A 13,062-nucleotide genomic window follows, 5' to 3' on the forward strand; every position below is an offset into this window, starting at 1 on the left:
CCCCACCCCATCCATTGCTGATCCTCCCTTGAACCATTCCAGTTTCCTCAAGGGTTTTCTCCTTGGGTTGCCTGCCAGAGGTCCCTGAATGGAAGCCCCAGCTATGTGCAACCCAAAAAGATCCACAACACTGTCTCCCCACCACACACTCGCTCACCTGCACAGGGGGCACGCCATTGTTGCTCTGCCGGAACTCGCCCTCGTCCCCAGCACTGATCTCCTCATAATCATCCAGCATCCGCACACGCGTGCCTGGCACCAGTGTCTGCTGCACATACTCACCATAGCCACTACGGCTAGAAAATTCAGAACGCTGGCGGAAGGCCCGCCCTTGCTTTCTGGGGGTGGCAACAATGGTGGGTAGTGAAAGGCTGGGGCTTGAAATGCAGGGCTGAAAGATGGACCGGGATTGCCGTGGAGGCGATGTGCCCCGCTGTTCGCTGAGGTTCCGGGCCCAGCCCATGCTTCGCACCAGCTCTGAGATGAGGTTGCCCACAGCCATACTGAACTCCAGCTCCCGTGGCCCCCGGCTTTTTTCCCGACCAAATTCCTCCCTTGGGGACAGGGAGCCTTGGTCTCCAGCCCCTGGCTCTGGACTGTTATTCAGCTGATCCAGCAGGGAAGTGACACATAGGTAGCGTTTCACCAGGGAGAAAAGTAGCTTTCCTGGGACCTGTAAGACACAGCCCATGGTGTAGGTTCATCTGCTCCCAGCTTTAGTCCCTCTCCTTTCCCCTCATCATCCTCTACAGAAAAATATGAAGGCCTCATCCCCATACCTGTTATTCTCAAACTGTGATTTATATAAGAAACATACAAGGAGTGTCTTAAAACAGATTCCTAGATTCTAATCTCGAAATTCTGAGTGAGGAGTGGCACACGAACCTTCATTCTAACAAGCTTCCCAGGTGGCTATGGTGCTGATGCACATTCCTGAACCACATTTTCATAAATGATGCTTTAGGCCTTATACATAGCATTTCCCCCACAGCTGCCAGAGTACCTGAGGCAGATGAATGCCCTCAAAGGCCATACAGTGTTCCTCAGAAGATGTAGTCTCTGCAAACAGCTCCAGCAAAGTATAGCGGCTGTCAAAATCCATGTGCTGCTCGATGCCATCTTGCTGGCTCAGTGACAGAAGGACATGAGCCCGACTCCCTGTAATCCACACCCAATCCATATTTTCTTCTCAATCCCCAACACTTTGCCCCTGTCTTTCCTAGACTCTCTATCCCCTACCCCAGAAGCTTTTGAACTTCCTTGTGACAGACTCACAGTAAGGTATACATTTTATATGGTAACCTGACACAAATGTACACACATGTATATAACTGAAATATGTATTTCATGCTACAAAACTGACCTTATTAAGTGCTATGTACTGATATTCCAGATTTTTAAAAAATGTTGCTTATAACCCACCAAAATGATTTCACTATTGACCAAATGAATCTCAACCCACAGTTTAAAAGTATAAAGCTACCCCATTCTCTTCTCTACCACTGCACTGAAAATGGACAGATAAACCAGGTACTATCATTTTATCCTGTTTCCGTCCCTGTTACAGCATATTATCTATAGCTTTGCTTTGCATTGAATTGATATTCCCAAACACTAGATGTTCTTACAGACTTGGCAAATGCCTCCTCTTTCTGTTCTTACTCCTTGTGGTCCCACTTTCTCCTCTCCAGCTGTCTCTTACCAGCATCGTGGGCTGCCAGAGCCTGCAGCATCTTGCCTGCACTCCGACGGATCTGAGGCTCAGGGTTGCACAACATGTGCATGAGCAGGTCCAGGGCTCCTGTTTCCCTGAAGACCCCGGTGAGGGGCCCGATGCTGGCATAGGCACTGAGCACGTGGATGGTGTGGAGCACAGTGGCTGTGAGGCTCGAGGTCCCACCTTCATCCAGCTGCCTGGCAGCCCTGCGCACCAGCGCCCGTACATCAGCCTCCATTTCGCCCAATGCCACATCATCCAGGCCTCCCGGATCTCGGGGAAAACTTCCTGAACACCCAGCTGGTTCGTGCTGAGGTCCCTTAGATAGTGCCCGCTCACCTAACAGCATGGGGCAGTTGGCATAGACCTCGGGGGCTGACAGCCACATGAGAATGTGCTCTGCCTTGCCCTCTTCTACACCCACTCTACCCACTTCCCCGCACTTCAAGACACTCCATCGAATCAGGTATTCAGGACGTCCATCATGCCCAGGACGCTGTCGAATAAGTTCTTCAGGATATGCCTGCAGCCGGGGCCCCAAGGGCACCATGAGGTCCCCAGTGTGCCGTTCCCCCACCATCTTGAGCTCCTGGGACACACAGAAGAAAGATAAAGGCAGTATGAGAAAGCAAAAAGACTATGTGTGGGGTGGACTCTTAAGACATAGATAGGGTGGGTGGTGATTCGTAAGTTGCATGATGGAATTTAGAGGCTGAATAGAAAGGCCAAGAATAAGATGAAATAAATAACTTGAACATACTTTGAGATTTATAAGAAGAATGAAGTGAAAACGGCGTGAAGATGAAATGAAAGGTTTAAGAAATGGAAGAGGTTATGAGAAAAATGAGAAGAATAGGTAAGGTAACAAAAAGAGTTGACCATTAAGCAGGACCGTCTGGACAGAATAGCAGGGTTTCTGAGGGATACAGATCAGAACTCAGAAGAGTGTCACGGATGAACAGGAAGGACAGCAGCATATGAGACAGTGGGGCCAAGTGAGGAACATCTTGGGGGAGAGGCAAGACAGGGGTATAAATGACAGGGTAAAGATGGAATGTGGAAATAAAGGGGTGGGTAATGGCAGATAGACAGAATAGAGATGAAAAGAGGCCGGGCTGTGGGCCCCCACATCCAGATGACTGGATGAGAAAAGCGTTTTGAGAGTATTGTGAAAGGGGGAGGGGCCTAAGGGCCAGATAAAATTATGGGAGAAAAAGACCATGTCCCATCCTGCACTTATGCTATGGTAGGGTCTAAGGTAAAAACAGATGGTGAAAATCATGGAATTGAAGGGAAGGGAATGAGGTCAGGAGATGGAAGTATTACAGAGGCAATATAGTGCAGATTTCAGAGTTGGATAAATGTGACTTTGAATGCTGGCTCTTTGACTTACTATGTGCATAGTTTTGGACGTTACTTAGCTTTTGAGTCTCAGTTTCCTCTTCTGCAAGATGGTAATAATATTCATACCCAACTCTTGAAGTTATGAAAACTTAAGATCACATGTGTAAAACACTCAGAACAGCCCCTAGCTCATAATGAGTGCTCAGTAAACATAACCTAATATTATTTTTGGATGGTGGAGGGGACAGTCCTCAAATAATTGGAACATTAAGCCAGAAGAATATTATAAAGGGAAATGGGGTGATGGCTATATTAGTGATCAGGAAGAGCTATGTGTGACATAAAGCAGTGTGGGGCAGCAGGGAATGGTGAGAAAATGGAAGGTAAGCCCAGATGAAGAAATGGTGATCAGGACAGGGGTCACTCAGGGTACGGGGATAAAAGATGAGAATAGAAATAAGGCTTGCAGAGGAGAGAAAATATAGGATGTGGACTTCCATAGGGGTAGGGGTCCAGTTAGCAGGGGGTGTGAGAAGGGAGGCAGGCTTGGTGGCAAGATTGGGAGGTAACCAGTGATGTGGAGATGAACAACTGATGAGCAGGGTGAAGTAGAACAATCCGACAGGCCTAAATCGGGGGCGGGGGGATGGGGGTGGAAGGAGGGAGGCTAACCATCAAGGGCCTAGACCAAGAGCAATGAACTGAAGTGTGGAGGTGAGGTCTGGACACGGGGATGAGACAACAGGTAGGTAGGTGTAGGTAGCAAGGTCAGGCCCAAGACTGCACACCAGCAGGGGCGATGACAGAGGCCAAAACCGCAGTGGGAACGGGTTTCTGGGGCGGGTAGACGATGGGGGAGCGCTGTCCACGCTGACAGGACCGAGCGAATCTCAGGGAACAAGACTTGGCTCCCGTCGTCAGTCTCACAGAAAGTGGATAAGGGACCGGGGAGAGGACGGGGCAGGGAGCGGGTTGTCATAGGACTCTCCTCTCACCTCCCACGGCCCGGCTTGGCCCTCGCTGGGACCCAGCGGCCAGTCCCGCCGTCCTGGCCCCGCCTCCTCTGTAGCTCCCTTCCGGGTCACACGGCGAGGGCACGCCCTGCCAAGCATCTACGGGTCCCAGCGCGGCCCACAGTCAGGCGCGGCAGAACGGTGCGCAAGTGGAGCATGCGTAGTACCCACGGGCCCCTGCGTGAGGGGCGCGCCGCAGGCGGAGTTTGAAATCGCCGTCACGTTGCTCCGGTTCTTGCAGCGGGAGGCAGCCCTTTTTATCTACAGTCTACTTGGAAGCTCCCCCTCCCTTGCCTGGGTCTGCCTTCCTTGTACCCCTGAAACCTAATAAACTATTCTTCCACCCTATGGCTGTCCTTTGAATTTTCACTAGGTCGCGTGGCCGTGAGTTTCCCAGACCCCTCAGCGATGCTTTGGATTGGTTGAGTCACTTTGCGTTAATTAAAATCACTTATCCATGTTGACCTAAGCACCGAACAAAGCCATGTACAAAGATAAAGTTCCCAGCTCCACGAAAAATTCCTTAAATTAAATCGTACAAACTTCAACAGCCCAAAGCACCCGTTAGCATCAAGCAGCCAGACTTGCTTCTCAGAGCGGCAACTTGAGATTTGATTGTTCATACTTCTCTTTCTCCCTATATGGAAAAACAGAGGCAAAGACCCCACAGTCTGTGCACAAAAATGATACATTTATTGAAAGAGTATTTTTTTTTTTTTTAATACAAAAGAAAGCTCTGTACATAGGACTGTGACCATGTCCACTATTCCTGGGTCAGCATCCCAGGCGAAGTAGAAACCACTGACATACACACCCCACATTCACACACACACACATTCACTCAGATACGCGCACACACACACATACATACCCCAGAGCCACCAAGGAAGGGAAACACCAAGGGTTGCACATATAAATGCCACCTCATCCCTGATGCACACATGTTCTCCCAAGGCCACGCTCACACAACACACATTATAAGAACTTTGCCTGATTCACTCACTGGGTCTGTCTTTTGTGGGAAGGAGAGGAGGAATTCATCAAGGTCTCCTCCCCTGGGTGGGGGAATGGGGAGTGAGTGAGTGAGTGAGGGTAGAGTGAAACAGAGCAGAGAAAAGGGCTGGGCAGTTACAGACCTGAGTCCCAAGCCCCCCTACTCTCTGGCCCCTGATTTGCCTTGCCCCAGCCTGTAAGCCGCCCATAAGCCCCAGCTGTCTCCAGGAGAAAGCCCAGGAAGGTGACTTCCATCTTGGCACCCCAAGTTGGGGCAAGACAGTAATGGGGGTTTGAGGTTAGGGGGTTCTCAAACATGTCGGCAAATCACCCCTTGATAATTAGGCTGTGCGTAAAATCCTCCCCCACCCCTTCACCTATTCAGAGAAGCAGGCTTGTTCCTACTGAAGGCAGTCACAGGGTTAATAAAACTCTACTCCAACTGCTGCCCTGTTCTGAAAAAGCTTCCTTTCTGGATATCAGTGGTGAAGGTGGGCTCTGACACAGGGTAAAAGACCCTCCCCTATGTTGGCCCACCCTGAAGGTCTACCCCAAAAAGGGCAGAGGTGGGTGGGGCACAGCCCCTGTACAAATTACATAAATACTGAGGTTACACTTAGAAAAATAAAGTCATTTTCTTCAAGGCTTTTTGTCTTAATTTTAAAAAGTTACAGTAGCTGCTCACTCCCTGGGAGAGCTGCCCATTTCTGGCTCCCCTATCGCTGCACTCAGCCCAAGAGCTGTTCCTATTTCTTCGGACCCCCATTCCTGCCTCTTACCCCCTCCCAGACCCCACCCTGCTCACTGCAACTTGGGCCCCAGGCAGCTGCAGGCCTGTAGGAGCACAAGGCTGCAATGCCCATGCGTGTGGCACAAATGAAGTCAGTTTCCTCTACCTGACACCCTCCCACTCCCACCCCCACATTTGGTCTCCCTCTTCCCTCTCCCTAGCAACAGCCCTAAAGGGCAAAAAGAGGCCCAGAGCTGTGGGTCACCCTTCCCACCTCGTTGGGGTGTGGCCTGAGGGCCCCTCCCCCGGTTTTCTCCTGGAAAGAACCCAGGACCGGGCAATCCCAGAATCTCCCCTACACACTGGTGGGCCCAGAGCTCATGGGGTGGCTCTGTCCCCAAAGGCCCAGCCAGTTCTGGGGAGCCCCAGGGCTCCCCAGGGAAGGGGAGCATGGGCAGGGAGGGGGACGAGAAAAACGCCATAAAAAAAAGTTAAATATTTTAAAAATATATATTTATAGATTTGTTTTCACTTCGTCTCCTCAAATAAAAAGTTCAAAATCAACTTTGAGTAAAGCAGCTGGGAGGAGAGGGGGGAAGACAGGGAGAGGGAACACTGGTGGTTCCCTCCAACCCAGGAGCCCCTGGAGTTCCAAGGTGAGTGGCAAGGCAGGGCAGGTGGCCCCAGGAACCTGCTCCATGCATAGGCCCAGCTACTCAGGAGCTGTAGGGGCAGCGGGCGGCAGCGTGAGGGAAGATGCCCCATCTACCCAACTGGCTCCCTGAAGGGCAAGAGGAGGGCTCTTTTCACCCAGCCTGTGGCAGACACAGTGCTGACAGACAGTCAGCAAGGAGGCTGGGCAGAGGACCCCAACTGCTTCCTCGGGAGGCGGGGACGCTGCCTAGTCCCACAGAAACATATTGTGGGAAGATGGGGCACAGTCCCATTGGGTAAGCTAATACTCATGGCAAACATGGAGCCAAGCTGGCAAGGGGAATCTGAAGAGGGAGGACAGCCCCACCATCAACAGAAATGGGAGGTGGAACTAGAAGGAGGGGAGGGTGAGGGAGGATGGGGTGGAGGGCAGGCTGGCCCATTTCTTTGGCTGGAGTGAGAGGGCTCAGTCCTATGGCTGCCCACTGCTCCTCCCCTCCTCCCTCCTGCGGCCCATCAACGTGTGTGTAAAGAAAACGTGAAAAGGCAACAATAAATAAGTGGTGCCATCCCTTGGGCCTTCTGTCCAGGGCGGCGGGGCGGATCAGTCACTCTTGGTGCTGTGGGCGGTATCCAGGTTCACCACCTGTAACTCGGTGAGGTTGCTGCTGCTCCCGGCCTGCTGCCCTATCACAGCCATCTGGAGGGAAGGAGGTATGTAAGGAAGAGATGGCAGGAACGGATCAGCCAGCTCAGGCTACTCCTCCTTGCCTGACTGCCCACCACAGGTGTGACCAGGAAAACGGATAGGCCTCCTGACTAGAGATCTTAGCTTTGACCAACTTGGGAATCCCCCAGGTCAAGATAAAGAAGTGGCTGGCTGGGATGGGGGTGAAAGGGGTCACCACCTACCTGATGAAGCTGAACTGCAGAAACAGGGATCTGCACTGTCCCAGATGGTGCTGTCAGGAACACCTGGGGGACGCCACCTGCATTGGAAAACCACAGTAGATACTCAAATTGCTTACTCGAGAGAAACTTCCAGTTATTGGAGGAGTGCTGATAAATGCACATGACTGGGTAAGTCTCAGAAATATGTACCCTAGAATGAGTGTCCAATTGTGTCCAACTGGACAAGCATGGGTACTGGAGTGTGTGTATATGTAGGTATATGTATGGGTATCCTAGTTTGTGTATGTGTGTGTGAGTGTATATATCTGGGTAGGGGGCATTTGAATGTGTATGTGTGCATGTGTAAAGGAAACAATGATCCTCCTTTCCTCAGCCTTGCCCAGCAACTCACCTTGCTCCTGGACCTGGCTATGGGACACCTGCATGGTGGATGGCGCCTGCGAGAAGGCATTGAGCACGGTGAGGCTGCCATCAGCCAGGCCCGAGGTGGGTGCATACATCACCGCATGGGGGCTAGGGTACATCATGTGGCCGCCCACAGTTGTGGGCACAGATGACGTCATGATTGTGGCAGGCAACGTCACTGGCAAACACAGACACATGTCAGGGAGGTCGGCATTGGTCCCTACTAATATCCTCCATCCCACCCCCAGGAACTCCAAGCCTCCAGAGCCCTCTTGCCATTTTCCCAGTCAGAAGCTAGACAAGACTCATTCCTCTGCTCCCTGTCATCAACTAAGAAAAGCCTTTTTTTTCTTGAACATGATGGCACCAGACTCTAATTGTATCCTATCACATCATACTATTTGATTGTCTATCCGCTGAATTCTGTTCCAAGATCCTAAGGCCCTAGGAAAAACAGATTAAAGTGACTGATCCAACTTAAGGAAACTCAGATACTCCTCCTCTTTTAGGGAGTTCCATTATCCCATTTTTTATTTGTTCTCACTCCTCCTCCCTCTTCTTAAATGTGTGGCTAAAAAAATTCATCTTTTAAATAAGCACTTCTCAAATGTTAACGTGCATTCATCACCTGGGGTTCTAGTTAAAAAATGCACATTCTGATTCAGCAGGTTTGGGGTGAGGCTTAAGAGTCCGCATTTCTGTCAAGCTCCAGGGTAAAGCTAGTCCTCCATAGGCCACACTTTGTATAACAAGGTTGTAAATAACAAGAACTTAAAAGTAATTTTATTTTAAAAGTGTCTCATCATTTCTGAAATGAGCAGAGACACTGAGAAAAATTATGGCTACTCAAAATCTAGGACTGCCTCCCACAAGGAGACAACTGCTCTATAAATCCTTCCTGGTAATTAACCAAATGTGTATCTTTAAGCAAGTAACTTCTTTCTGGGCCTCAGCCTTCTCATCTGAATGAGGAGAAGGGTGGCTTCAATGGTCCCCAATTTCTTCCTAGAATCCACAGCCCTACTGCAGGGTAAGATTCAAAACCTAGCCATCCTCACCTGACTTTCTCATAAGGATTAGGATAAGGGTTAAGTCAAAAACCTCAATCTCTGCATTAAGAAATTCTCTGACCTTAGTTATAGGAGAGATACTGCTGGGCACCTGTTGCTAAGTCTCAAGAAGGAGGCAGGGCAGGGAGGTGACAGAGCTTTGAGCTATACCTGTCCCGCTGGAGGAGGTCTGCGTGAGGTCTGTGCTGCTGTCGCGAGAGGGAGACGCTTGCTGTGGGGCCTGGTGCACCTGGATGGCCTGCACTGGGACCTGCTGGGCCACTGCCCCACCTATGAGACATAGAGACTTACTTGCACTCTGTCCCACCCAGCCACCAAGCACCCTCAAACACCCCCATGCCCAAGGTCTGGCACATTGCTTCCCGATTCCCACTGCTATATTTCCTGGGAGCCAAAGAAGCCCTTCCTGTCCTGAATCTTGTCTCCAGGGGCTCTACACTCTGTTCTTGCTGTTCCCTTCTCCTCCCACCCAAGGACTTGCCTCTGCCCTCTTCGGGGTGCTGGCACTGACCCATCAAAGACATGATCTGCCCTCCAGTCAACATAGAAAAGTGGCAGAATACCTGCTGTCCCTGTGGCAATGGGACGGCAGTGGGAGGAGCGGGGAGAACAGGGCTGGGCTGGTTAGGCAAGGCCAGAACATATGGTTAAAACTTACTGACAAAGATAGTAGGGGTCCCAGTGGGGAAGGGCATGCCTGCCAATGGGACATAAGAGGATTTTCTTAGCTCTGGCCCTGTTCACCATCCTTCTGAGCAGGGAAAGAGGTTCTCCTTGTGCCAGCCCTAAACCCACTCTTTACATGCTTAATTTGCCCCTTGTGACTCACCAGGCATAAGGGTGAAGCTGGTAGGCAGCTGCATGAGGCCTCCAGAGGAGACAGGGCCACTGCCTGTACTCTTCAGCACAGTTCCATTGGCACTGCTGACAGCACTGGGGCTGACACTAGCAGACACTGGTGCCAGGTAGTTGGTGATGGGGAAGGAGGGGCCGCTGCTGACTTGCATGGTGGTAGAGGTGCTGGGCGCTGTTTGGATGGTGGAGGTGGTACCTGGCAGGTTGGTGACTGTGAACGCCGGTTTCAATGAGTCCTATACGCAGAGTAGAGATGGAGCAGTGAGCCTTACCAGACCTGCTCCCACAGATGCCTGGTGTGGATTGACAGCCCAGATTGGAACCAGTGTGTTTGGGCGCAAATTCAAATTCAGCTCCACCATTTACCTGCTGCCTGGCCCTTGGGCAAGTTATTGAGCTGCTGAGCTCGTTTCCTGTCTGTAAAAAAAGAATGATAACTACCCCACAGGTTTTGTGAAGCATAAATAGATTAACAGACATTAAGCACTTAGAACAGTGCCTGACACGCAAAAAGAGCAATAAGTATTTGCTGCTCTTAGGATGATGACGAAGATACTAACATCATAATTTCCTGAGTTCTCTGCCCAAATGGACCGTGGCAACCACACTGGCTGGGGAATCAATATACCCGGGGCGCTCTGGCAATGACCATCTGCGTGACCCTGGAAAAATTACTCTTTCTGAGCCTCAGTTTTCCTCTTCTGTGAACATGAGGTAGCTGGGCTACTATGCCCTCTTTAAAAGGGTCCTTTTAGCTCAGATTTTGCTGATACAGGGACTGAGAGTTTTTCAGGGACCTTAGAGTTTGAGAGAGATCTTAGGGGGTTGGCAATGAAGCACTTTATGCTAAATACTTAACATTTAAAATACTAAAGGAATTTATTCATCCAGCAAAATTTCCTGGGAATAAATGAACCCTACTGCTAAGAGTTTGAATATTATTACTGATGAAATGCCACTAACAGAGAAGTCTAGAGCACTGACTTTCCTCTCAGGGAACCTTTGTTCTTAGAGGAGAAAAGAGGAAACCAGGGGCTGAGAACCAAGCCCACGGAATACAGGGGGCTCAAATACTGGAGGTGGGTCAGTGAGGGATGTTTGCTAAGCAGCCGAGGTTGAAGCCCCTGATTGGTGAAGGCGTTGCTAAGGCAAACAGTGTCACTTCCTCCAATTGGCCAGTTAGTGAAGGGCCACCCGGAAGGTGGAGCTCCCCAGAGGAGCTGAGGAAGCCCCGCCCCCTCTCCTTACCGGGAAAAGGAAGGGGGAGGCGTAACTAGGGCCCCATCCCTAGCAGCCGGGAATACACAACCTAACATGCCCAGGCCCGGACATCCTGAAGAGGTAGGCGGCTGGCTAGTAAGGTAGGCTTCAGCCAGTCAGCCAGCCCGCCTGCCGACAGTGCTAGGTTCCCAGGACCCTGGAACCCATGAGTGCTCACTTCCTACTCCCCGGTGACCGGGCCTGAAGGGAGGGCAGGGCTAAGCTACGTCCCCGCCCCCACGGGGAGACAGCTGGCGGGAGGAATGCAAAGGCCCTGCCAGGCAGGCGGGCTGCAGGCGGGAGGCCGGCGTGGAGCCGGAGCCGGCCTTATATGGGCACGGAGGCCGCCCGCTTATCTAGGGGGCCGGCCTCCTGTCAGGATAGCGAGGATGGACACCTGTCCCCTAAGATGAGGGGTACTAACCCTGCTCTATTCCACATCAGTGAGCACCCATCACCTGTCCTTGGTGAGGGAGAAAGGGAACCCCTCCCCTCTCTGCGGGTCACGTCCCTCCCCTACCTTCCCCTTAGATAAGGGACCCAAACACACCTTGGTTTCCCCACTGCTGTCGGACTCCGACACCTGGTAGGTGAGGTCTGTCTCTTCAAAGCCCGTGGCACTCATTCTCTGGTCTGTGGTGGGGTCTGAGCGGGGTGGAGAGTCTGGCGAGTTGAGGCAGGTCTGAATCAGTGCCTTGCCAGTCTCACTGGTGATCATGGGCTGCAGTTTGCGGGTGGCAAAGGTATACACATGGCCTGTCTCACTGGCCACCAGCAACAGCACCTGTGTCCCTGTCAGCGTGGACAGCTCATAGGCCTGGGGTAGGGGGAGGAGATGGGTAGGTCAGCAAAACTTTTTATCTCTACCTTCCTTGGGAAGTAGGAAAGAGGAAGTACACAGTGATCTCAAGCACCCACTCCCACAATGACCTTCCTCTCCAGTGACTCTAGGAGAGTTCTATCAGGATATCCGAAGGTAAGCTGGAAAGCAGAAAAACCTCATGCTCTTTCTTTGAGAGGCGGCCCCATTGACCTGCAGATACCCCAAGCGAACAGTCATGGCCCACTAATGACAACATATAACCTCAGGGGATACAGAGGGGCCCAGGTAGTTTCTCCTCAAGACAACTTGGTGCCGGGCCTCATGGAAAGATGGCTCGCATCCCCGCCTCACTGTCACAAGGACCAGGATGAAGTCACGTAAGACATTAGGAATAAAGAGCCACCTAAACTCTAAAATGTTTCGTCTCAGAAACTGCACAGGTGTTAACCTGTTGCCATTTTGTCTTTCTGCCCTTTAATACTGTGCTACCATTTTTTCTTTCTTTTTTCTTGATACAAAAGTGTCTGAAGTGATGGTAGATAGGGGACAGATTAGCAACTACTACCCTGCTATGAGCCCAGGAAGGGGACCTTCAAGATGGCCCCACAGATATTATCCTCACTCTCAACAAAGTTCCACAACCCACCTTGGAAGCAGCTCTGATTTCTATATGGGACAGATATAATCAGCAGCCAATGTTCCCAGGGTTCCAGCTTCTTGTTTCTCAGTTCCTCTGCTTCTATCCCTTCCCAAATATCCTATACCCCAAGACAACGCTTTTCCTCACCTCTATTTATTGAATAATCGGCTCTAAGAGGAGAATTTTCTAGGTGCCTCGGCAAACCTCGTCTTCCCACCAAAGTCCATGCACCAATTCTCGCTAGGGATGGGAATCCCACTTATGGGAAAGACCTGATTCTGAAGTCTGTCTTGCAGGGAGTGTGCCAACTTCCATTGGGTGCGTGGAAGACACATGGTTATGGCAAGACTTGGTTTGGTACTTGCTGCTCAGGGCAGCATCAGTTCTGCCCTGCTCTCTTACCTGGGGCTCTTAAGCCCCATGCCGTCATCAGCCCTGCCTGTCCTCCCAGCCAGCACAACTTCAGTGGTGCCCACCTTCCTCCCACACATGCTCTCTCATTGTTATACTGCTACAGTCTCCTCACCTCCAAACCTTCTCTTCTGCTCCCTGCTTTTCCGGCGCCCTTCCTGGAACACCAGATCGCAATGGACCTATTGACCTCGGGATATCGTTAACTACCTCCCAGGCAGCCTCGTAGCCTCTC

The 13,062-nt window shown here is 51.2% G+C and overlaps 2 protein-coding genes across 8 annotated transcripts in view; both read right to left on the reverse strand.

The window, feature by feature from the left end:
- CUL9 (cullin 9) overlaps window positions 1-4,619 on the reverse strand; it is a 35,136-nt gene extending 30,517 nt beyond the window's left edge. For 4 of the 7 annotated variants that reach the window (XM_039854484.1, XM_039854487.1, XM_039854486.1 and 1 more), the window contains exons 1-4: window positions 4,057-4,618; window positions 1,703-2,306; window positions 1,004-1,158; window positions 158-673 (exon numbers count right to left, since the gene is read on the reverse strand). In XM_039854484.1, the coding sequence (XP_039710418.1) occupies window positions 158-673; window positions 1,004-1,158; window positions 1,703-2,306; window positions 4,057-4,173 (1,392 nt within the window). In that variant the 5' untranslated portion in view covers window positions 4,174-4,618. Of the gene's footprint in view, window positions 1-157; window positions 674-1,003; window positions 1,159-1,702; window positions 2,307-4,056 lie in introns of all 7 variants that reach the window. The other 3 variants (XM_039854485.1, XM_039854491.1, XM_039854490.1) reach the window with 1 other exon arrangement.
- A 125-nt stretch (window positions 4,620-4,744) lies between these two features.
- SRF (serum response factor) overlaps window positions 4,745-13,062 on the reverse strand; it is a 9,427-nt gene continuing 1,109 nt past the window's right edge. Inside the window, exons 2-7 of the mRNA XM_039854514.1 lie at window positions 11,504-11,781; window positions 9,668-9,929; window positions 8,989-9,108; window positions 7,755-7,946; window positions 7,364-7,440; window positions 4,745-7,151 (exon numbers count right to left, since the gene is read on the reverse strand). Coding sequence (XP_039710448.1) covers window positions 7,056-7,151; window positions 7,364-7,440; window positions 7,755-7,946; window positions 8,989-9,108; window positions 9,668-9,929; window positions 11,504-11,781 — 1,025 coding nt within the window. The 3' untranslated portion in view covers window positions 4,745-7,055. The remainder of the gene's footprint in view (window positions 7,152-7,363; window positions 7,441-7,754; window positions 7,947-8,988; window positions 9,109-9,667; window positions 9,930-11,503; window positions 11,782-13,062) is intronic.

Source organism: Pteropus medius, unplaced genomic scaffold (assembly GCF_902729225.1).
Source record: "Pteropus medius unplaced genomic scaffold, Ma_sr-lr_union100, whole genome shotgun sequence".
NCBI lineage: Eukaryota > Metazoa > Chordata > Mammalia > Chiroptera > Pteropodidae > Pteropus > Pteropus medius.